The sequence below is a fragment of the Elaeis guineensis genome, chromosome 1 (genome assembly GCF_000442705.2).
Source record: "Elaeis guineensis isolate ETL-2024a chromosome 1, EG11, whole genome shotgun sequence".
In the NCBI taxonomy this organism is placed as follows: domain Eukaryota; kingdom Viridiplantae; phylum Streptophyta; class Magnoliopsida; order Arecales; family Arecaceae; genus Elaeis; species Elaeis guineensis.
Genome location: NC_025993.2, coordinates 164,228,636 through 164,253,521, shown reverse-complemented (window position 1 = coordinate 164,253,521; position 24,886 = coordinate 164,228,636). Strand labels below are relative to the sequence as shown.

The 24,886-nt window shown below is 40.6% G+C and overlaps 2 protein-coding genes across 4 annotated transcripts in view; one reads left to right on the top strand and one right to left on the bottom strand.

The window, feature by feature from the left end:
- LOC105036133 (ubiquitin-conjugating enzyme E2 28-like) overlaps positions 1–9,955 on the top strand; it is a 43,424-nt gene extending 33,469 nt beyond the window's left edge. For 2 of the 3 annotated variants that reach the window (XM_073246742.1, XM_073246740.1), the window contains 3 exons: positions 7,162–7,289; positions 9,066–9,170; positions 9,604–9,955. In XM_073246742.1, coding sequence (XP_073102843.1) covers positions 7,162–7,289; positions 9,066–9,170; positions 9,604–9,747 — 377 coding nt within the window. In that variant the 3' untranslated portion in view covers positions 9,748–9,955. The remainder of the gene's footprint in view (positions 1–7,161; positions 7,290–9,065; positions 9,171–9,603) is intronic. The other variant, XM_073246745.1, reaches the window with a different exon arrangement.
- Positions 9,956–11,563: 1,608 nt separating this feature from the next.
- Positions 11,564–14,343, bottom strand: LOC140852881 (transmembrane 9 superfamily member 12-like). The gene is made up of 2 exons (XM_073246730.1): positions 14,169–14,343; positions 11,564–13,746 (listed from the first exon to the last, which is right to left on the bottom strand). The coding sequence occupies exons 1-2, from the start codon at positions 14,319–14,321 to the stop codon at positions 11,734–11,736; spliced, it is 2,166 nt and encodes a 721-aa protein (XP_073102831.1). The 5' UTR covers positions 14,322–14,343; the 3' UTR covers positions 11,564–11,733.
- Positions 14,344–24,886: the final 10,543 nt, after the last annotated feature.

The following is a 24,886-nucleotide window of genomic DNA, read 5'->3' as shown; positions in this document are numbered from 1 at the left end:
GATCTGCGAAAATCACTTGGGGGGCAAATCCTTGGCCTATAAGGTCCTACGGTAGGATTACTACTGGTCCACCATGAAAAAAGATGCGACTGAGTTAGTTCGGAGGTGTGAGCCATATCAGAGGTATGCCTACATACAACATCGACCCACCAACCAGATCACTTCCATTGTCACCCCGTGGCCCTTCGCCCAGTGGGGAATCGACATACTCGGTTCTTTCCCTCCAACGTCTGGCCAAAGGAAGTTCATAATCGTCGCAATCGACTACTTCACTAAGTGGGTGGAAGCCGAACCTCTGACGCAAATCATCGAGCGAAAGATGGAAGACTTCGTCCAGAAGTCCATCATCTTCAGGTTGGGACTACCGCACACTATTATCACCGACAATGGACGACAATTCGACAACCAAGACTTTCGAAAGTTCTGTGCGAGATTTCATATCGCGCACAGGCTGACCTCGGTCGGGCATCCACAGTCCAACGATGAGGTCAAAGTAACCAACCGAATCATTCTGCATGGACTGAAGACCCGACTGAATGAAGCCAAATGCCTCTGGGTTGAGGAATTGAATTTCGTCCTATGGGCGTACCAAACGACACCCCGTGTCTCGATCGAAAAATCTCCTTTCAGCTTAGCCTATGGGATTAAAGAAATCGGGCTACCATCGACTAAAGTTGAGCAGTACTGCGAGCCGGGCAACTCCGAGTGTCGGAGAGCCGACTTGGACCTCCTACCCGAACTCCGACACGAGGCTCAACTTCGCATGGCTTCCTACCGATAAAGAGTGGCCCGATACTATAATGCTAAGGTTAAGCCGAAGTTTTTCAGATCCAGAGACCTGGTCTTAAGGAAGGCGGAAGTTTCGAAGCCTCTGGACCAAGAAAAATTATCCCCAAACTGGGAAGGACCCTACAAGATAGCGGACACCTACAGGCCGCGAGCCTACCGACTGAAGACTCTAGAAGGAATGGCCATTCCTCGGACTTGGAATGCCGACAACCTGAGATTGTACTACCAGTGAACTCTGTGTGCCCTTGTTCGGAATACAAACTCAATTTCAAAACTCTGGAGTCTAGAATCTCAGCTCTCCAATTTTGGGTCGGTGCTCACCAGTAGTACGAGCCCCGACGTCCCGACTTGGGCCCAACGTTCCGTTGGGAATCTGCGGCCCGATCGTCGATGATGCGTCGGACTCTTACGAGAACCGATATATCTACGTTGATGGAAGGCCGGCGATGGCGATGAAACCCCCCTAAGTTGAAGCCACGCTCCTTCCACAGTCAACTCTCGAGCAAGACGACTGGCTAACTTGCCGACTTGACTCAGACCAAGAAAGGCAAAATGCCAACGCAACCAACGTCGCATTCGCAACATACCGACCAGGTCACGACTGGTCGAAGGGTATTCGGCTTACCATCATTTATCACACATCGTGACGTACACGCCCGACAAAGAATCGGACAATGGATGATCGACTTGTCATCGTTATCTTAACCGAATGCATCGGATACTATTCGACTATCAGACTCTATGGGATGATCGGGTCAAAGAGCTATGCCCGAAGATCGATCGACACCCGACTCGACAAACACACCCGACTCAGGTCTGGGCAACGGACGCTCAACTTAGACTCTCGGCTGTCGGGTCGTATGACAGTCAGGATGCCGATCTATAATCGGAGCTCGCTCTGCCTTTACCGTGGCACGCGCTACCTTGGCTAACTACCCGGGATCTTACCGAACATCCTAACAAGGTACGTTGGGCCTACGACTTATACGCTCGAGGGCGTTTCAACGAAATATACATTCCAAGATACATTTCAGGATACATAAAAAAAAAAAGTTGAAAAGTTCTCAATTTTATTCAAGTATAAACTGAATTTACAAAATTGGGCCGAAGTTCGATTACAAGTACACTAAGTAAGAGCAAAAACAAAAGATGCTCCGACTACTCGTCGGAGTCAACTTCTTCAACCGGGAGAAGTTCGGGGGCGATTGGCATGGCCGCTCGGGTCGGAGAAGCATCAGGGGTCGGAGCCACCTCACCTTCGGTAACCTGATCCGGAACGGCTTCCTCCACGGCAGTGTGATCTCCCGATGCTAGGTCGGCCACCTCTCCTGTGACTTGGCCCTCCGACCCTGGGGGAACGATGCTGCTGAGGTCAAGCTCTGGATACAGACCCTGGACTACGCCCTAGGCATCCTCGTACCCCACTCGGTACGAGATGAAACTGCTCTCCAGGAGCTCTTCTCGATATTCGTCAGAGCCGCAGAAGTCCTCCATCGCCCGACTCATTGCCTCTTTCACCGACTCTGCCTCCGCCCTCGCTATGTCTGCATCGGCTTGAGCGATGGACAAGTACTCCTCGACCTTGGCGAGATTCTTCAGACTCACCCGGAGTTGCTCGCGCTCGGTTTTGAGCTCTCACCGATGCAACCATCCCGCTCACGCCGCAGTCGGTGAGCGGTACAAAACTTTCGTCTGACTTCCTCACGAGCTGATCGAAGTTCGGCCCCCAAGGCAGCCAGGGCATCGGTAAGGTGGGAGATCTCCTCCTCGAGCCGGGCCTCACGGTCGATCGACTGCTTCAGCTGCTCGACCATTGTCGCCTTCTCGACCTCGGCGGCCTCGGTCCTATTCTTTCAGGCCGCCCGGAGATCGTCGAACCTCCGATATTCGACCTCCAGCTCGGACATGTTATAGATCAGCTGCAAATAATAGGTCGATCGTCAAAAGACCGAACTGATAGAAAACAATAATGAAAATGAAAAGGGAAGAAGAGGAGCTCACCTGGATCATAGTCGGATAGAAGGAAGAAAGCATGTTGGACACCCACCGACTCTTCATGATCTCCCGATCGATCGGGAGGATGGTCGCCTGACATAACATCCTGGCCAAATCATGGTTGGCTAGGACCGACGCTCCTTTGGGAAGCAGGATGTCAGATGGCGTGGCTCGATCGGCCGACCTTGTGTCATCGCCCGATGCCATCAGAGCCTTCCCTCGTCCGACCGCCCAGGCTTGAAAATCGGAGAGGGATGGGAAGCTTGAGCTCGATGGGGTCCCTCCTGAAGCTGCGATGGCGGCCGCTGCAGATCATTCGGGCTCGTGTACTTCAGCCCAAACCTTTTCTGTTGGTGGGGGAGCTGACGCTCCTTCGGCTACCCCCTCGGTCGCCCCTTCCTCGGATGGCGCCTCAGGTGGCATCGTCGGTGCCAACAGAGCAATGACAGGCTCGTAGCCCGACATCCGTTCGGCATCGGGCTGTGCTCCTATCGCCGCAGGGTCAGTCGGCGATGCTATCTGAGGCCTCTTGGGAGGCCGCGATGGTTCGGCTCCATGCGCCGGCCTCTTCCTCGCCGCATATTGTCAGATATCAGCATCCGTCAGCCTAACCCTCGGCGGCATGCCTGTAATTTTAACAAAGGATCAGCACCAGTCCAAAGACAGAGAAAAAAAGACAAAACGACCGACAGACCGAGATATACCTAAATGAGGAGTCGAACTTAGGCCAGCATCGTACAGAGCTTGCTCGGTGATGAGCTCCCTCTGCTTTGACACCGACACATCCTTCAGTCAATGAAAATCCTCTCGGTCTCCGTCTTCCACCCGACTGTTCTCATTCGGCTGAGTCTGAGGGTCCCCCCAGCAGGAAGGGAACCCCCAAGGAAGCAGAGAAGAGGCAAAGAAAAATTGATTCTTCCACCCATGAATTGATGATGGAAGACCGGTGATGAATGAAAGATCCTTCCGGGGGTTGAAGAACCACCACCCTCGGACCTTCGGATGGGGTCAGAGGACAAAGAATGCCCGGAAGAGGGATATACGAGGATAGGTCGGCAAAAGCCGACAAAACAACACGAAGCTGATTATCAGTCGGACTGAGTTCGGTGCCAGTTGAGCCGGACAAAGCCCGTAATAATCCAGAACGTTTCGGACGAACTCCGAAATCAGAAAGCGAAGACCTGCCCGAAGGTCCTCGATATAGAAGGCCACTTGATCCGGAGGTGGGTTGTTAACCCGACCCTCAGCCTTAGGGGCGAAGAGCTCGAACTGCTCCGGGATACTGTATTGCTCCCTGAGCCGTTCGACGTTTGCCACCCAAAGTGAAGAAACCTACACCTTCGGGGTCTATCGTGAGTCGTCGGTCGGGTTCTCTGACTGACTTCCTCGTGGAGAGGTTCTGGCCATGATGCTAGAACCGAGGTCGGAGGATGAAGAAGAAGAAGAAGAAGAAAGAAAGTCCAAAGGAAGCGAAGGAAGCAAAAAATGCAAGGAGACAAAAATCTCGAAGAAAGCTTCCCGAGGAGGGAGACAGGCACAACTACCTGGAACTTGGAACTGGGGGACCACTCGACCAGAGTCTCGGCAACAGGGCTATGAAAAGTGGAGTTTTGCATACAGGTGACCCTATATATATAGTGCCCCTCGACGGTCGGGATGAGGGCACGCCCAACGAGGGTCTCCCAAATTTTGACATGTGGCAGCATCTGGGCCTTCCCTCGGTTCGATAATTCAATGCACCTGCCCCAGATCAAGCCACATCGCCTCCATCTGCCTGAACGGGTTTGGCCCAATGGCCCCCTACCACGTGATGAAAAAATCGCATCTCAGAATTCACTAACCGACGGCAGATTGCGTTCCCGAGGAGACGGCAAAAACGGCGGTTCCTGTTCCCAATGGGACGTCTGACACCAATGGGACGTCTGACGCCAGACCGTTCATTGGTACGATCGCCAGAGTCAGAGCATGATGTGATGGATATCCACTCCTTTCGTCCGAAGTCGTCGTCCACGCAAAAATGCTGGCCAGTACGACATCCGACTCAGGAGTGGGGGGCAACTATTGGGATATACCGACCGATCCCTTTTACGCCGACTCACCCTCGGGCCTATCCGACCGACGCCCGACTCTACCGACCGCACCGACCGACGACTGCCGACAGTAGCTGCCGATATTATCTGACCGAAGGTGTGTCGGTCGGACAGACCCATTCTATTCCCGACTAGTCGAACAGCGGAGCCCAGATTACCAACTCACTGTCGGGCGGGGGTGGCAGCCGACGTCCGACTCCAGCAATGTGCCAGACCAGCCGACGGTGTCTCCGGGTCTTCACCCGACGTCCCGTAGCCGAATACCAATGTATGGTCGGTCAGCTCCCCCAAACGCCGTATGACTGCTATGGGTTGCTGTCCTGACAAGGACATGCGATGTGGCCACCTTGGGGGCATCGTCCTGCCAAGGACATAGGTCAGCCCCAGTGATTTGACAGCCCACGGCGACTTATCAGTCCACGGCGACTCTGACAGCCTCCGGCGATTTGACAACTCTCCGGTTGTCTGCGCCATTAATGGCAGGACCACACCGCGCTCTACTATAAAATGGGGAAGGCAATAGTGTTGGTGAGGGGAGGAGGTTTTTCTAAGCTCCTGGGCTCTCTCTCTCTCTCTCTCCCTAGCACTCTCTCGCTGAACCCCTGATTCTTTTCTACTGTTGCCTAGTCTTCTCTCTGACTTGACCGTCGGAGGGTCCCCACCGGAGGATTCTCCGGTCAGTGTGGACTTCTCTTACAGGTGCTCGTTCCCAGCGACCAGGCGACGAGGGGATTGACCGCAATACATAGGTAGCCCACAGCTGTGTAGAGCAATATGTTCTCTTCCTTTCTATTCTTCTCCTGCTGTCTCTCTTGGCTTTTTCTTCTTAACTCTAGGAAGGAGCTGGATCCCCTTTTGTTTCCCATGATAAGAAGATTTATTGGTGTAAACTTCTTTTCTCTTGTTAAAAAGATGCAGGCTGCTTGAAACCTAACTGGCCATTTGGTTTTGACTTGGATCGGTTATGTATCTTATATCTCAACTAGGTATCAAATATATCAAAAAAAGACTATGGTGAGATCTGATGTTATCTTTTATATCAGAGTAACTCAAAGTCTAACAAATACATGATTAAAACTTTAGAAAACTGCGCATGAGATCTTTAATCTCCTAAATGATGGAAAAGACAGCAGTTAATGTCAAATTGGGACCCGTGATTCCTTTATTTACTCTTTTATATATCAAGGTTTTGCCCTTGCTTTTAAATTCTTATGCTTGTGATAGATGAATTGCCTATCAGTATTTAGGAGGTGAATGATGTTTTATATTCTTTGTGGATGGTATGACAGTTTTGGTGATCTGAGAATGCAATATAATTGTAAATTGAAGTCCAATTTAGAAGATGATTGTTCAAAAGTTTCTAAGCATGAAATGAATCACTTGGGAGACATTAATTGGGGAAAAAACTTCCTAAAATTTATTGCTAAGAACTTCCAAATTTATACCTTTTGTCATCTTTGATTTCTACATGGGATGGTCAATGGAATTGAAAGCAATTTAATAAAATTTGGATCGGGTGATCAATATGGAGAACTGCTTCGGGGTATGTTGTTTGGCTTTTACAAGACCATGCATGGTGCACCTAGGTGCATAAGATCGATTTTAGGAAGATGAGTTTTGAGATGGATATTTGTGAAAGCATGAACTATGAAGGATTTGGTTATTATGAATCATATAGAAGTATTGTAGCTCTTGGTTGATAATTTCAGAATATGTAGTTCTCGGCTGAAAATTGGAGGATTTCAATTCATAGAGCACACTTATAGTCAGAGCAAAACAAAAGTCCAAATTTGAAGTTTTGAGGAGCTACCCAAGTAAGACGTCTTCTTAATCAAATACACATGCCTATAAACAGAAAAAAGAAGAAGAAGAAAATAGGTTTTCGCGAATGGAGACATAATTATCTATTCATCAAGTTGTCCAAAAATCAAAATTCTATATTTGCCACAACTACTAATATGGGCCAATTTGATGTGTAAGCAAAAGATCTATAAAATATATTAATTTCTGTTTATGGATATTTTAGGTTCCAATGGTTTAGATTTTCATTTTGTAACTACAGGCACTGAATTGGCAGTGGGTGTCATATCCTCTCTCTATGCCCTTCATGCATCGTGACCTTATTCATTCATGTGTTAATTTACATGTTGACAGTCTTAATAAAACTTAGACCATGGATGCTTGTTCAGCAAAGAAATTAATGGCTCAGCAAAGAAAGATTGGCAATATCTTATCCCCTATATGGCTTCTTATTACAACTATGTTTTTGCTCTTTCTATGATGTTAGGCCCTGTAGCTGAGGACATGTTCCATTGGCAAGCGACTATCATGGGACCTGCTGACAGTCCCTTTGCAGGTGGTGTGTTTCTTGTGACAATTCATTTCCCACCAGATTACCCTTTCAAGCCGCCCAAGGTAACTGTTTTTCATGTCTCGGGCAATTTTCATCGGTTCATATGCATATCTTCATTGTAGTAAATCATTTTTACGGAATACTTAACTTTAAAAAAGTCATTTTTAAAGAATCAACAATATTTGTCCTTTTCCACGTTACTCTGACCAAATAACTAATGAGGCTTGTATCCACTTTCACATTTTACCCATCATTGCTAGAAAATGTGTAATCGATGGTTTTTGGGATGATGCTTACAAACTGATTTCTTCAGGCTTCCTATTGATCACTGGAAAACTGAACCAGGTTACCAAATAAAAATCTTTATCTGGGTTTAAAAGAAAAAATTGTATTGTTCAGACTGGATTGCTGGAGCGTGTGATGCTGATAATCAGTTGATAACATTCTGATTAGCTACAGAAAGGTTCTATTCATCCATGAGGACATATACCTTGTTAAACTTTAAGTGCACTTTTCATTCAAACAAAAGGTGACTTATGATGCATGGTTATTTTTTAGCAGGTTAGTTTATATGTGGTGGGAAGCATACTGGCTGTTGTCTGGTAAATGACTCCTTTGGGAAACTTCTTCCCTTGAAGCTAATTTTTGTGGGGATTAAAGTGGCTGGCATTTATCTTGTCAGGCTAATGGTTCTACCATTGACTCTGTGTTCTCTGAGCAAAACTATGAAAGTATTTTACTATTCTTTAAGGTTAGTGAGTCTGCTATTGTTGATGCATTCAGCATCAGCTATTTGCTCCCCACGCCTCATGGAAGAGTACATGTGAGTTGGCGCCTATTAAGGGAAGGTGCTCCCTCTTCACACATTGTTTTTTTCTTTTTCTTTTTTTTTTTTTTTCAAGTATTTGCAAATACTTGGGGTGTCTAAATAAAGCTGATTGCCCAAGGCCAATATTGTTACAATGATATACTGGTTAAAATAGCAGGACCTGGGGAACATTCATTCTTACAATTATTTTGTATGGTGCGCTCAAATTTATTATTTGCAGTATCACCTGATTATGTGGAAAAGGTGTAATTTTTGACGAGCCTGTACATCCTATTCTCCTGATTGTGGAGGATATTTTATCCATAATTTTTGGGATTGAGGGTTATCTGCAACCTCCTACGAACCCTCCAACTTCTCTTACTGCAACTTTCATTACCTGGCTACTCTCCTACCATGTGAGGATTGCAATAAAATGTATGAAAGCAGAAGTGAGCTTATATTTTTCACCAGGCAGATGCAGGCCTGACATGTTTATCATAAACTTTTCAAGCAATAATGTAAGCCAAGTTTGGTTTATGTTGATTGTTTTTTTTCATTTTTAATCTCTCTTTGTAATTTTTTGCCAGACAGTCACACCAGTCCTTGCATGTTGTGTTGCGAATTTCTAAGCAATGTTCCAAACTGAGGACCTGTTTGCCATTGGTTTTGTTTCTTGTTTTTGTTTTTCAAAAGCCCAAGAAGAAAAATGAACTAGACTGAACATGTCTGATGAAAACCTTTCTGTTTTTAATCTTTTCGTAGAACTTTAGAGCTTTTGGAAGCAACCATTTATTGCTCTCAAAAAAGAGCAAAAAAAAAAAAGCAAGGGATAGCAGAAGTTCTGTGCAAATGCTATGTTCAACATCAATCTCTACGTGATATTTTACTAATTCGTAGAGAGAAAAAAAATGCAAGAGCTGCAACAATGCCAAACAAGCCCTGACTTTGTTTTATATTGATGTTCCATTTTTTCTCTCTGGGCATGCATGTCTTGGATGAGTTAGTGCAGAACACTAAATTTCATCTTCAGGTTTCTTTCCGTACCAAGGTTTTTCATCCAAATATCAACAGCAATGGTAGCATTTGCCTTGACATTCTCCAGGAGCAGTGGAGCACAGCTCTCACTATATCAAAGGTAATTTCTAATATTCCAGCTAGTCTTCCTGTTTCCAGAAAAGGTTGAAACCTAGTTTGGTATTTCTTTTTCTTTTTCTTTTTGTAGGTAATTAGTTCTATTTTTCTGTTTAATTATATGTTCAGAAGCACCTTCGTTCTCTTAATTATTGGATGCATCAATGTTTAGTTACAAAAATTGATTTGCCCTTAAGCAAGCATGGGTTTGAATGCCCATAAGTGATGCAAGTATATCCAATCATTGTGTTCGCTGGGCCCAACAGCAATTGTAGTTCAGAAATGCACTTGAAGATGGTTGGACCAGGTTGAATTTGCTGCAGCAACTGCCATGTTGGAATTATGGTTTTGCTATTGTTTTTCTATTTTTAGAGCATTGATAATTTTATACTCTCTATGTTCTTGCTTTTAACCTATGTATTTTCTTGAATTTGAAGGTATTGTTGTCCATTTGTTCACTTCTGACGGATCCCAACCCAGATGACCCGCTCGTTCCTGAGATTGCTCATATGTACAAGACCGATAGAGCCAAGTATGAGTCCACCGCCCGCTCCTGGACCCAGAAGTATGCCATGGGTTAAAAGCCTTTCTCTGGCTTGTATATGAATACCGTATTCTATCTTTCCTGGACTAAATAAGGATGCAGTCCTTGTTAGTCGACTAATGACCCTCTTTGCTTCAAATCTCGGTTATGATTTTCGTTTGCAGTGTTCTATTACTGTAGTCGTATGGTTGTCCGAGGGATCTTTGGTTCTCTTGTGATTAATATAGCGTTACCATTTTCGTGCCGCTGTGATATTAATATTGAAATTCGGCTGCATGACATGATTCTTGGCTCCTGTGAAAGAGCAAACATGAAATCTAATGACATGATTCTTGGCTCCTGTGAAAGAGCAAACATGAAATCTGATCATAAGCTATTCTTGATGTAAAGCCTTATTTGTACCTCACTTTTTTTTATTTCTCTTTGTAGTGGATAAAAGCAACATTAGTTGAGCGTCATTCCAATAGCCATAGTTATTCCAATTAATTGTACCTTTCTTAGCCCCAATTACGTGGGACTTGATCGTAGACCAGTTCTTGTTTGGTTAGCTCTCACCGAAAAATAAGAACACTTTCAACTCATTAGTTATACCTCGGACTCGTATCGTTTTTTAACTTATGATGTTGGTGCATCGTTCCCCAACGTCTAATGGAAAAATTAACCCAAAGACGCATACAAATATTAAAAGACTTGACTAATGGGCCTTCGAGCGAATGGTATCACCGGAAATGTTTGCATTTCCTTGATTTGCCGACGGAGGAAAGAAAGGGAAGGACGGAAGAAAGACATAAATGACTTAAAGCGGCCTCTGTAAAGGGCCGCCAAAAGAGACGCCACCGCCGGCTTCATAACTTCAACTAGAATGCAGTTAAAAAACACGGGTTGCTGGTGAGAATTTCCCTGTATATTTTTTATATAATAAACAATATAAAAAAAATAAAAGAAAAAAAATCCTCAAATTTCCTTGCCATCCGTACATCTTGATAATCATAATCAGAGATCAGAAATCATGAGGATAAGCAGTTCTACCACGTACACAAGACTTTGACCAATCACAAGATTATTGTTGCCGTCAAGTCAGCCATGGAACCGATATTCATTGATAACATGCATCATCAACTCAATGCAGGGGCCAATGGCAACATGTACGATGGCCGCTTGAAATCTTGCCTTTTTTTTTTTTTTTTTTGTGTAAGCACGCTTGAAATCTTGCTTAGCGTTAAAAACAAATACCAACTGCAGCAATCATGTCATCAATATCATACAAACTTGAAGATAAATTGTACCCCTCATTCCTCTTCATCAAAAGAAAGAAAGAAAGAAAAGACTTGACAAGTTCTAACCTAGTACCGTCATCACATATCACATTGCCATTGGGCACACAATTTATATGCAGCAATAGCACTAAATAACCCTTTCCAAGTGAACAAGATAAATAACAAATCATGGAGTAGGTAGTAAATCCGCATTAACTGTTCGAGAAAAAAAAAAAAAAAAACCATTTGCAAGGTTCCCGAATGCAACTACAGCATCATTTAAAATCCTACAAGAACCACAAGCAGCTCCTTTCTCGAATTCCTAAGCAACGGCCAGTCAGCTGGCATAAATTCTTCACCATCTCAGAATTTAATAAAACCAAATTAATAGACATTACCAATGAAATTGCTATATTTGTAAGCCAGCAAAACCTGGTTGAAGGTTCGATAACATGAGTGATAAATCAAATTAGAAGGGAGTTGCCATGCTGCCTACATAAAGCTTAAAAGCATTAAAAAAAAAAAAAAAAAAAGTCTCGGATAACATCATGATTTTAAAAAATAATAAAAATAGAAAAAAAAAAGAAACAGGGAACATATAAATGCTGTGGGTCATTAAGATCCTCAATGAAATAAGCATTCACCGCACCCGGTCATCACTATACGCACCTCAAACATATATGGAATTCTGAGCATGATATAGATAAAAAATTCATCAAGAAGCATCGCAATTCAATGCAAGAAATCATTACAGCTTGAAGCAATCCTCAGTCAATCTTCACCGATGAGAAGAGGTAGTGAACGAAGTAGAACGACATCAGGAAGCCAATTGTGCCAGTGGATAGCATGATTGCAAGAGCCATGATAAGCGAATAACCCATGTAGAGCATAGCTGACACGGCCCCACTCAAGCTCTTAAGATCAAACACCAAGTAGTTGATGGAGTATAGGAGAACATAAAGAGAGACCGAACCAGAAGCAAAAAATGCTTTCCACCACCACCTCCAGTCTTCCACACACAGATGCATGTAAGTCAGAACCACAGATACTTCGGCGCAGACAATGACAAGCAAGAGAAGAACGATGAGTAGAAATCCAAACACATAATAGAACCTTCCAAGCCAGATGCTGGAGAGGATAAAGAATAACTCAATGAAGAGGGTCCCAAAAGGAAGGGTCCCAGCACCAAGGACAAGTAACCATGAAGGGTACTTCCTCGCTGGAATTTCCCTTGGAATTTGGTTGGTCCTAACTGGGAACTGAATGGGGTCAGCCCGGGTACCAAAGAAACCACCCAAAAGAATGAGGGGCACCGAGATGCAAAACCACAGAGACAGAAGAGTGAAGTACAATGAGATTGGGAGAGCCCCTGTGCTGTTGTTCCACCAAAGCAAGAAGTTTAAGAAGGTGAGAATTACAAACACCACGCCAGGGAAGAAGCAGGCAATCGACCAAGCTACCGACCTCCACCCTTCAGACCCGCCTTTGATGGTACTCCATAATCGGACGCCAGTATACCCAGCAAAAATACCAAGGAAGAGATAAAAGAGGACCATCCCAGTCAAGAACATACCCCGTGACGCAGGAGACATGAACCCGAGGGCAGCAAACACAATTGTCACAACTGCCATACATGTAATCTGAACACCATCTCCAACCATGACACAAAGCAGTTTAGAGCATGTTGGCTCTCTAAACACATCGCCCACAATAAGTTTCCAGCCTGAGAGCTCCTCATTCATCTGAGCCTGGGCCTCTTTATCCAACTCCTCATACCTTGTCAAGTCTCTTCGAACAGTTCTTAAGAAAATAACAAACACTATTCCAGCCAAAAAGAAGATGACCATAAGGGAGTTCATGATCGAGAACCAGTGGACCTTGGCACCATCCATCTTCAAATAGGCATCCCACCGCGAGGGCCATCTAATGTCGCTCTTCACAAACTCTACATCATAGGTGAATGTGATCCTCTCCTGCTCCTTGATCATCTGACACTTGTCAAGCTCCAAGGGGCAATTCACAGGCTCGATGCGGTCATACATGTTATGCTTTGACATGGTTTCTGCATCGTACTTGACACTGCACGGGATTACTTCAAATCCAACTATCTCATACCCAGACATCTTCTTCTTATCAGTCTCTGAGGGCATCCCCATCGCCTCTTCCCCTGTGCCAATGATTTCGACACCACTCCCTTCATACTTATGGACCAAGACCTTAAACTTGAGGTGATTGATGATATAGTCATCATTGCTTGCAATGGGTGTGTATCCAACCGGAAAACCAGTCCACTGGATGGTGACACCATTTTGTTGAGTGAACCTCATTACAGGCAGGTTGTCAAGAATCATGTTCACCTGATAGAGATCTCGAGTTCTTTGCTTCAGGAGCTTCACCTCGTGCTCATTTAACGGCTTCGTTGTGCAAAGATAAAGCGATTCATTGACGTTCATATGGAATGTGTATGGAGAGTTGTCGATCTGATCCCCCATGAGCAGCTCTCCCAGATTCTCTGCGCTCTTCTTGATCCCACCCTTGGGTTGGCAATAAGGAAGACTATAGTAGCTAAATGGCAGCTCCGTCTCGATAGACGTGAGTGAATTTACTTTGACTGAGATGGGTTCATCTTGAGAGTAGGTGTGCATATAACTCCCGGGGAGATAGAAGCCATTGGAAGGACATGTAATCAGAAGAAAAAATAAAGGAAGTAAAGAAAAGCACCTTTTTGAGATCATCAACGGTGCCATGGAGACCACAGGTCTTAAACCTATTCCAATAACCTGGAAAGCAACCAAGAACCCTAAATCAAGCCCATCCAAAACAAACGTGCCGCGTTTTTTTTTTTTTTTTTTTTTTTTTTTAAAATCCAAGTAGCAGATCTACGGATCGAGTAGCTAGTATTAACGAACTAGACGCATCAAAAAGTATAAACTTTGGATTCAAAATACTATAAATCTATCGAGATGCAATAGTAAAACCCAAATCAAAACTGAAAATGAAGTCATTACATATCCAAATAAAGAAAATAAACCAAATCAAAGCACAGAGCGTGGATCGAGCACTGGAAACTCGACAAAGGAAACAAGAGATCTGAAACCACAACTACAAGATCTTGACAGGAAAAAACCTAAATTCTTGCAATCTCGATGAAAAAACCCTAAATCCCACGGAAATGAAACAGATCTAGAGGCAGGAGATCTACCTTTTTCGTGCGATTTGACCTGGGTCCCCTCGGATTTGGCGAACAAACGAGCGGAAGAGAGGATATGGGATCTCTCTGGGTTTTGAGAGGAGGATGGGACGAAGAATGAGAAGAGAAACAGAAGGTCGACAGAATCGCGTCGGAGTACCGCATCGCTTATTATCGTAACGATTTTGATTTGGTTAATGTCTAGCGCCATCTCGACCGTCTATCTGGTGGGTTCTTGATCGAGTCGTGGGACCACTATGGAGTTAGGTGGAGCCTCACTCCGCGCGCTCGGTTAACGTAGAGTAAACCTTAATCAAAGGAGAAGGTTGGAGTTGAGTAGATCTGCATCAATTAATTAATGTACCAAAATTCTAATGTCATTTGAAGTTTTTATCCCGCTAATTCTTCACCAGTCAACTCAAGTCCGAAAAAATCTTGTCAAAATAGTCCGAAAAAATATTTTATAAAAAAAATGTCCAAAAAAATAAAATAAAAACCTTGTTAAATATTGATTAAAAAATAAAATGGAAGAAAAAATCCTAATAGCAGTAATGAATCAGCTTTTAGTTGTATAATTTAATTTTTTTTAACATTTATAATTTATGATTTTTAATTGAAATTTATATTTTTTTAAACATCTACCGTGAATCTTCTGTCATGAACCATTTGTTGAGCATAAAATTTTTAGTGTTTTTTTTTTTTATTTGGATAAACAAACTTTTAGTTGTTTACTTTTAACTTTATTACGATAAATAAGGCCCATGATACTGTAGATTTATGAACTTCTTGGTAATATTTTATAATAACTGAATTATGCAATATTTTTTCTTGAAGTATAATATTGCTTCAATCTTATTTTTTAAGAGCATAAAATTTATTCAAAAATTTATATTTTTATAGATAAGTGTTATTCGGACAACATTTAGATAGAAAAATAATTTATTCATAATTTTTTCGCATTGGGAAGTGCTATGCATATTCTTTGCATTATAATTTTTCAGATAAATTACTAAAATCAATCCATCTTTTCTATAATATCATTTATATGTTAAAATTCAATTTACATACTTATCATGTACCTCCTTCCTGATTGAAGCCCAACATCCTTAGGCTTTTAGCTGGTATAAGATTGCAAAAGTTAGATGATGCAACAGTATTGTTGGGTATAAAATAACCCCAGTCGAAGTTCGTAAGAGGCCAACTCTCTTAGGACTCTTCCGACTTCCGATCTTGTGCAGCGTCTTTCTGAACTCCTCCGACCATCCGGGGATTTGACTTTAAGAATCCCAAGATTATTTGCATGTTTGATGTGGATCTATGTGCCATATGCATATTACTCCATTCAAATGTCTGGAAAAAGCGTTCACTAGGATGAAACAATGTGGTTTTCTTGTGCTTATGATGCATTTTGGGTCAGGGATAAGTGTTATCTTAAAGCAGGAGCATTGATCTGGGTGCCAAAATGTCCAAACATGGTTGTTATTTGTTGTCTTTTCTCTCTTTCTTGTTGCTTAGAGGGTTTTGTTATTGTCCCTATTTTAAAATACAATGCATGAGGCTGTGTATGCGTATGCAGTCCATTTTCTGCACCACATTAGCTATATGCCTTCGCTGTTCATGGTAATACCATATATGGGCCAAAAAGGCAGTAAACTTAACACTCCGCATCCACATGTGTGGATCAATCAGTATGGTTGGCTACATATGTAATCTGCTTAGCATTATGGGCCAAATTTGTGTTGCACTCTTATATTGGCTTATGTAGATCGAGCATGTTCAAGTTGATGGTTAAGTTGAATCTGAATTTCTATTAATTATTAGTAATATTAATATTATTCATCAATATTATTTCTATTAATAGTAATATTAATATTATGTTCAAATGAATAATAAACACTATTTGTTAGTTATTATTATTAATATTAATATTATTTATAAAAATATTAATATCATAATTATTTTTATTATACTAAATGCATTTTAATTCATTTTGGTATACTTAAAAATAGTAACTTCAGATGTGCATGTATGTGTGGTTTGCATACTTAATATGCGCTATGTGGTACATTGATCGCTTGCTTATTGCATCCATTTTTTAAAACAATGTTATTGTTATATTTATTTGGGGAAATATATGTATTTTGTTTAAGTTTTGATAGATAGCTAGGATGGTATGATGTGGTAGTCTTTTGTTTCTCTTTAGTCCTTAATGTTAGTTAGATGGTCCATAATTTACAGCAGGAGCCCAATCAACACAGATTGGCTGGCCATTCTCTAATGGCCCTAGCTCTTTTAGAAGAGAGAATGGTATCATGTGCTCCTTATTGGAATTACTTTCGATGTCAATAGTTCCTCTTCCAATGCCTCTTTCATCTTCTTCATCTTCCTCAAACAAGGAGGAACTAGAATACCTAGAATGGCAATGCTTTTCATGCATGAAGAGGGATAAGAGAAGTTTGTCTCATGGATAGATATAAGAGGTAATCGATACCTTGTAACTGCAGAGAATGAGAAAAGAAAGAATAAGGAAAAGGAAAGAAAATGAAAGATGATTAGATAGAGCATCTTGCCTGGTTTTGGTTTTTGTCTCTGTTGTTAAATGCATATGGTTGCTTTATTCGTGACTTAGTTATGATCATTTGATAGGATTGAGCAAATGTGATCCATTAGATTTCATTTTCTTGCTAGATGTTTAGAAAAGATTCAGTGACATATATTCAGTTTTAGGCGGTGAGTTGGTGAGAACATTTTTGTTCTTTACTTTCTCCTTTTATAATTGCTGAGCAAGATTTAATTATTTTTCTTGCTTTTGGAACATCAATTTGTGCTTTTTTAGTGTTTTTCTTTTAAAAGAAAATTGCACTGCACAGATCAAAGCCATGAAATTTAGAAAAGAAGGAGAAGGAGATAAAGAACTATAAATACTAAAGGTACAGTTGTATATCCTGCAAAATCATGATTCTTTTTATTTTGCTTCTAGTTTTCACGGAGGAGATTTATAGAATCCATGAAATTATTACTAAAACATTAGTTTCTATCTTGTTTTGCTTACATTTTTTTTAATTTATTTGGAACTCCATGATTTTAACAACCAAACTCTTTTTATTAAAGTTGCATAAAGCAGTCATACAACACTTCATCTTCTGTAAAACTGACCTAGTGGAGTATACTAACTCAATCTAAGGGCATGTTTGGTTCACCATAGGTGATTAGAGTGAGGGCTATTGTTGCCCAGCTATGCAACCTAAGAGGGGAGGTGAATTGGATTTTTAAAAAATTTAAGCTTAACTAATTACTTATGAAAAGTATTTGTTAAAAGCTTGATGAATGAGGAGAAAGACTTTAGTTCAAGATTAATTACCTAAAGCAAGAATGCAAGGATATAATAAAGAAATAAAGAGAAACAATAAAGCACACCACAAACACAAGGATTTATAGTGGTTCGGTGCCAACCTTGCACCTACATCCACTCCCCAAGCTCCTACTTGAAAATTTCAATCCACTATACTTGTATTCAACCCGAATACAAACGTCGGAAACTCCGACACTAGCTATCCCAAGCTAGTCCACTTGTTTCCCGGGTACAAGCCAACCCAAAATACTCCGATTTCAGATTCGGATCAACCTTTCCTTGTTTTGGAAACCCTCCAAAAATAAGAACAATTACTCACAAAGAGTAAGACAGTTTAGAGCACAAATAAGTACAAGAATAGCTCCTTAAATGAGCGAATATAACATTAAATACACTTTACTCAAATGAAGAAGCCCCTTTTGGATTTCCTCAAGGTGGATGAAGAGTTGAATGAACGCTTGAGGAATAGGTGAACTTTGATTGAAGGCTTCTTGAAGGCTTTGAAAGAGCTCTTGATCAAGGTTGAAAAGTTGGCTTGAAAAACTCTCTCTTTGAATGCTCTTGAATGCCCTTTTGAACGCTCTTGCTTTTCTCTTTCAAAATCTCTCGTATGTCTCTTGTGTGTATTGTGTATCCCCTTGTATCTCTCGTGTATATTGTAGATCCCCTGTCTCTCTCGTATATATTGTGGATCCCCTGTCTCTCTCGTGTATATTGTAGATCTCCTTTTTGTATTTCACCTTTTGAAACCTTTTATAGCTTTAAGAAACAAGGAAAAATATTTTAGGCAGAAAAAGAGCCGTTAGAGCATTTAACGTGAGCATTAAAGGCAATTAAAACGGACAAAAAACTAGCCGTTGTGGACAATTTCTGTCGTAGGGGTCGACTCATGAGTCGACTCATGCTTCAGGGGTCGACTCATGAGTCGACCTCTGTTGCAAAGACCAGAGATTTGGGTTTCTAGATATTTTGGCCCAAAACAGCAGAAGTCGACTTATGAGTCGACTCATGCCTTGTGGGTCGACTCATGAGTCGACTCACAGGTCGTGCCAAGCCAAAAAACCAGCGTGCCAAGAGAAATTTTAGTGTGCCAAGCAGCTCATTTTGCCATGAGTTGACTCATGAGTCGACTCATGCACTTCAAACATTCATAACTTCAGAAATATAAGTCCAAAAATAATAAAATTTTCACCAATAGATTACAAATCATTTGTTCTACCAAATGATACTATCAAATCAGGATTTTAGTAAAATTATGATTTTGCCCCTGAAGAGCATAAAGACTTTTTCAAATAAAAATATTTGTATCCCTTCAATCTGCTTTGTAATCATCAAAATCAATCTAGGAGCAACAATCTCCCCCTTTTTGATGATGACAAAATACTTGAACAAAAGCATTTATGTGAATGCATTATAGATTTATATGCTTGAAAAGAGTATGATTCTTTTGGCATGTGATATAAATGGTCATATGCAAGAATAGTTTGCCCATTTGCTTAAAGATTTGAAGATATGCTCATTGGATTATGTGATTTTGGTGTTAGAGTGAAAAACTTGTTTTTGTTATCAGATCAAGCTGTATTTTGAAAATTTTCTCATTCTCATTTGATTTTAGTTTTAGCATCAGAGCAAAAAATAATTATGTGTGCCAAAGCATGTTTAAGAGTTGATTTGGAAAGTGTATTAGATCATTTTGAGTTTAAGATGTATCAGAGCAAGAGAAAAATAAATTTTGCAATGTATCAGAGCAAGAAAAATAATTTTACAATGTTATCAGAAAAAATTTTACAATGTATCAGAGCAAGTTAAAAAAAATTTTAAGATGTATCAGAGTAAGTTAAATTTCTTAAGATGTATCAAGGCAAGTTGAATTTCTTAAGATGTATCAAGGCAAATAAAATTTCAAAAGATGTATTAGAGCAAGTTAAATTTCTTAAGATGTAACAAGGCAAGTTGAATTTTTTAAGATGTATCAAGGCAAATAAAATTTCAAAAGATGTATTAGAGCAAGTTGGAATTTTGAAGTATATCAGAGCATATTTAAATTTTTAAAGCAAATCAGAGCATATGTAAAGAAGTAATTTAAAAGTTACTTATTTGCATTGTACTTAGCATTGTACTTTTGATATTGTTCTTTAAATTCTCCAATTCATTCATTAATTTCTCATAATTTGTAGTTTTGCTTTTGATGGGTTGCTTTTTCTTTAATTGCTCATAATTTATGGTTTTGCTTTTGATGGATTGCTTTTTCTTTAATTGCTCATAATTTATGGTTTTGCTTTTGATGGATTTTTTTTTTGTTTAATTTCTCCCCCTTTTTGACATCATCAAACATGGTTAACTCCTCCTTTTTCTGAAACATTCTTTAATTTCTTCCCCTTTAGAGTTTATCACAGATGTTTGCTCCCCCTTAATACAGCAATTATTAACAGCAAACAACAACAAAGAGAAGACAATATTTCAACAAGGAGAATATATATAACCAAAATATGATCGACATCATTACAAAAGGTAGAAATATAAGTAAAAGATGATACCATAAAACCATAATTGTTTCAATACATAGTTCATAATATAAAAGTCAACCAGCTAATTGTCAATACATGGCCCCAAAATACAGATCCTAGAACAAGACACTAACACCTAGGATCTAGTAATGATCAAGACAAGTCATGGATCGGAGTCATCAGATATGGGATGAGAAGCTGATGGATCTCGATCAGAAGTGCGTCCTCTACCCCGTCTGCCTCTGGCATGAGCAGGAGAGCGAGATGAACTGGGTGGCTGAGTACGCTGAGAGGCTAAGGACTGAATAGAAAGGGTGAGTCTGATGGAATCAAGTACGTTCAGTGCTCTGAAAACAGACTGAAGTAGAGCAGTGAACTGAGTGGATGCATGCTCACTCGATCCTCGGATCTCTCTCCTCAGTAACTCATATCCACCCTCCAGTGCTCCTCTGAGCCTGCCAGTCTCTGCAGTGAGGTCTGTGACCTCAATAGTGGACTCCTGTGGCTGAGGATGGGCCAAAGCAAGGACTTGCCCCTGCAAGTCAAGAACTCTGCCAGTCAGTCTCCAGACGGTGTCCTCAAGCTGCTAAATCCGGATGGACTGATCTGATATCATCTGAAACACAGTGGATATGTGGGGAGTCATGGTCTGATCAGAAGAAGTGGCTCCTGGTGCAAAAGTAGTACTGCTCCACTGACTAGATAGCAAAGAAGACACACGCTGTGATATTTGCTCGATCTGATCGTCAGCCAGTCTGAACTCTGATTGAGGTGCTCTGCTCTCTGGCTGATACACTGGTGTGGGCATCCTAGTAAACTCTGAAGGGCCAGCCTCTGTATCAGGAATGAACTGGATATTTGGTGATGCTGCCCTGAAGTCATGGACAGGAGATGATGGACCTTCTTCTTCAGCTCTGTCTTCAGTTCTGTCTTCAGCTCTCTCCTCAGCTCTTTCTTCAGAGCCCTTGATCCAACCACCATCAGTCTTTGTAAATCCCATTCGGTGCAGGATGTGTTGGTTGAAAGTGTCCACATGAGAGAGCTTAGTAGAAGCCTCCCCCTCACAGCTAACTCCAAACCTCCTAAATACTCGAGTAAGGGCCATACCAAAAGGCAAGTGTGCCTTGGATCTGTTCAAAGTCTCTCTCATGGCCTCTATCATAAGTGCAAAGAGGTTCAGGGGGGTCTGAGTGATGACATGAAACATGATACAAACATCTCTGCTGGAAAGTAAATCATGCCTACCACTCTTAGGAAAGAAGAGCTTCGTTACCATCTGATGTAGGATCCTCATCTCAATAGACAAAATCTTTGCTTCCAATTTATTTAAACTCCCTGAATAAGTTTCTCCTAGAATAACTCTGATCCCCTCTTCTTTTACTGGGAGTTCCATATAAGAGTAACCCTCACTAGGCAAATGAAGTATTTCTCCCAATATACTAGAATCCAAGCAAATATCAATACCCTTGACTGTTGAAGTCACTGACCCATTTTCATAATGTAGATTCTGGTAGAATTCTCTAACTAGGTCAACATAGGTGACTTCCTTAAGGGAGCAGTAGAAACCCCATCCTTGGTTTTTAATCTTAGTTGCAAATGTAAAACCCTCTTTTTCAAAGAACCGAAAATCTATATTCTTCCCGATTTCAACTTTTCTATCAGATAGAGGATTCTTACTGGGGCTTAGGGAGGATTGAGGGGGACCTTGAACAGATACTGAAGCTGGAGTGGGAGCAGTGGAAGATCGAGCAGCTTATCTTTTCTTTCGGACATTTTTTTCAGGCTCACGGACTGACTTTCTTCTTTGGGGAAGCTTCATCTTCGGAGCCATATTCACTACAGTAGCAGGCAAGGAGACTTGGAGGAACAAGTGAATGAGTGGAGGAGGGATCACAAGAGAGTGAAGAGGGATTTTGGTGGAGAAAAGAGGTGGATTTGGGAAGAACGGTGGAGTGCTAGGGCACGCTCCAACCGTGCCAAACAATGGGAGGAAGCACAAAATTCCTTTTCCAAGGTGGCGATTTTTGGTGGAGAGGAGGAGGGAGAAGTGCCTCGAACTAGATCCTTGGATTTGGAGCAAAAGGAAATGGAGAAGTCGGCTTTTGGAAGGAGGAAGATGAAAGGATGAGTCGGCTCACGAACAGGATCCCGTATAAAAACAATGATCCCGTGGGAAGTTTGAGGAAATAACAAGTTTGCCATTGAGTCGACTCATGGGGGTCGACTCATGAAATTCAGAAATTCAAAAAAAATGTGAATAAATTCCAGAAAAATTTGAAATTTTGGGAGAAAGAGTTTTGCTCAAAGATAAGTTTTTAGAATGATAAAATTGAGCTTTTGGAACCAGGATAGATGTTGGAAATTGAGCTCTAAGAATTTTTGACATCAATTCTTGGAAATTGAGAAAAATTTAGGCATATGGATCTAGAATTCCTAGATTTCTCCTAATTTCACAGAATCTATCCTCACTAAGGGCCTTTGTAAAGATATCAGCTAATTGATTTTCAGTGCAAACATATTCAAGAATTATATTTTTGTTTTGAACATGTTCTCTTATAAAATGATGTCTTATTTCAATATATTTGGATCTTGAGTGTTGAATTGGATTTTTAGATAGATTTATGGCACTTGTGTTATCACATCTTATTGGTGTTTCATTAAGTTTGATTCCAAAGTCTTTGAGTTGTTGCTTAATCCACAAGATTTGAGCACAACAACTTCCGGCTGCAATGTATTCGGCCTCAGCCGTAGACAGTGCCATCGAATTTTATTTCTTGCTAAACCATGAGATTAGGTTAACTCCAAGAGATTGGCAAGTTCCACTTGTACTTTTTCTATCTAATTTACATCCAGCAAAATCAGCATCTGAATATCCTAATAAATCAATTTGTGAGTCCTTAGAGTACCATAACCCTAGAGTTTGAGTACCATTTAAGTATCTAAAGATTCTTTTAACAGCATTCAAATGAGATTCTTTAGGATTAGATTGATATCTAGCACATAAACAAACACTAAACATGATATCAGACCTACTTGCAGTTAAATATAATAATGAGCCAATCATACCTCTATAGTATTTTAAGTCTACACATTTACCTTCATCATCCTTGTCAAGCTTACATGAGGGACTCATTGGTGTGCCAATTAGTTTGCAGTTCTCCATTCCAAATCTTTTGAGTAGTTCCTTGGTGTACTTGCTTTGGGTGATGGAGATTCTCTCTTTTGATTGTTTGATTTGGAGTCCGAGGAAGAAGGTGAGTTCTCCCATCATGCTCATCTCGAACTCCCCCTGCATAAGCTTAGCAAAGTCTTGACAAAGGGATTCATTAGTAGACCCAAAAATTATGTCATCAACATAAATTTGTATAACTAGCATATCATTTTGATTTCTTTTAATAAAGAGGGTTGTATCTACATTACCTCTTGAAAAACCATTATTTAGTAGAAATTTGCTTAGCCTATCATACCATGCTCTAGGTGCTTGTTTTAATTCATATAAAGCTTTATTTAATCTAAAGACATGATTAGGAAAAGCATGATTTTCAAATCCAGGGGGTTGTTCTACATATACTTCTTCAGCAATATATCCATTTAAAAATATACTTTTAACATCCATTTGAAATAATTTGAATTTCATAAAGCAAGCATATGCAAGTAGAAGTCTAATAGTTTCTAATCTAGCAACAGGTGCAAAGGTTTCATCAAAATCAATTCCTTCTTCTTGATTATATCCCTTAGCAACCAGTCTTGCTTTATTTCTAATTACATTCCATGCTCATCTAATTTGTTTCTAAAGACCCATTTTGTGCCAATTATTGAATAATTTTTAGGTCTTGATACTAAGGTCCAAACATTATTTCTTTCAAATTGATTAAGTTTCTCTTGCATTGCATTAATCCAATTATGATCATTTTCAGCTTCTTCAAAAGTTTTAGGTTCAAGATGAGATACAAAAGCACAATGATTAACTACATCTCTAAGTGAAGAACGGGTTTTTACTCCATACATAGGATCACCAATAATTAACTCCTTAGGGTGGTTGTGAACATACCTCCATTCCTTGGGTAGGTCATTTGTACCTTGAGGTTGTTCTTAAATTTTTTCACCTCTCTCATCTTGTTTGTCTTCTTGATCTTTGTCTTCTGGAGTTACTGAATCTTTCAGAGTGATCTCCTTCATACCTTCTATTAGTGGATCTGCATCATCAACACCCTCATTCTTCCTTGAAGGAAGATCGTTAGATTCATCAAAAACAACATGTATGGACTCCTCAACTACTAAAGTTCTTTTGTTGAAAACTCTAAATGCTTTACTAGTGAAGGAGTAACCTAGAAAGATTGCTTCATCTGATTTTGCATCAAATTTATCAAGTTTTTCTTTGCCATTATTTAATACAAAACATCGGCAACCAAAAATATGAAAATATGCAATATTTGGTTTTCTTCCTTTCCAAAGTTCATAGGGGGTTTTCTTTAAAAATTGTCTAATCAAAGCACGATTTAAAATGTAACATGCTATGTTAATTGCTTCCGCCCAAAAATATCTTGGAAGGTTGCTTTCACAAAGCATGGTACGGGCCATTTCTTCTAAGGTTCTGTTTTTCCTTTCAACTACCCCATTCTGTTGGGGTGTCTTAGGAGTAGAGAAGTTATGGTCAATTCTATTTTCATCACAAAAATTTTCAAAGTCTTGATTTTCAAATTCAGTTCCATGATCACTTCTAATATTTTGAATTGAAAATCCTTTTTCATTAGTGACTTTTCGGTGAAATTTAGTGAAAATATGAAAAATTTCATTTTTGTGTGCCAAAAAGAAAATCCAAGTAAAACGAGAGTAATCATCTATAATTACAAAATCATATCATTTTCCTC

What these genes read in the sequence shown, in the direction of transcription:
- LOC140852881 (XM_073246730.1), bottom strand. Translation starts at nt 14,321, where the DNA reads ATGCGGTACTCCGACGCGATTCTGTCGACCTTCTGTTTCTCTTCTCAT. An exon ending in GGTCAAATCGCACGAAAAAG is followed by an intron (nt 13,747 to 14,168) that starts GTAGATCTCCTG and finishes GTTGCTTTCCAG; the next exon opens with GTTATTGGAATAGGTTTAAG.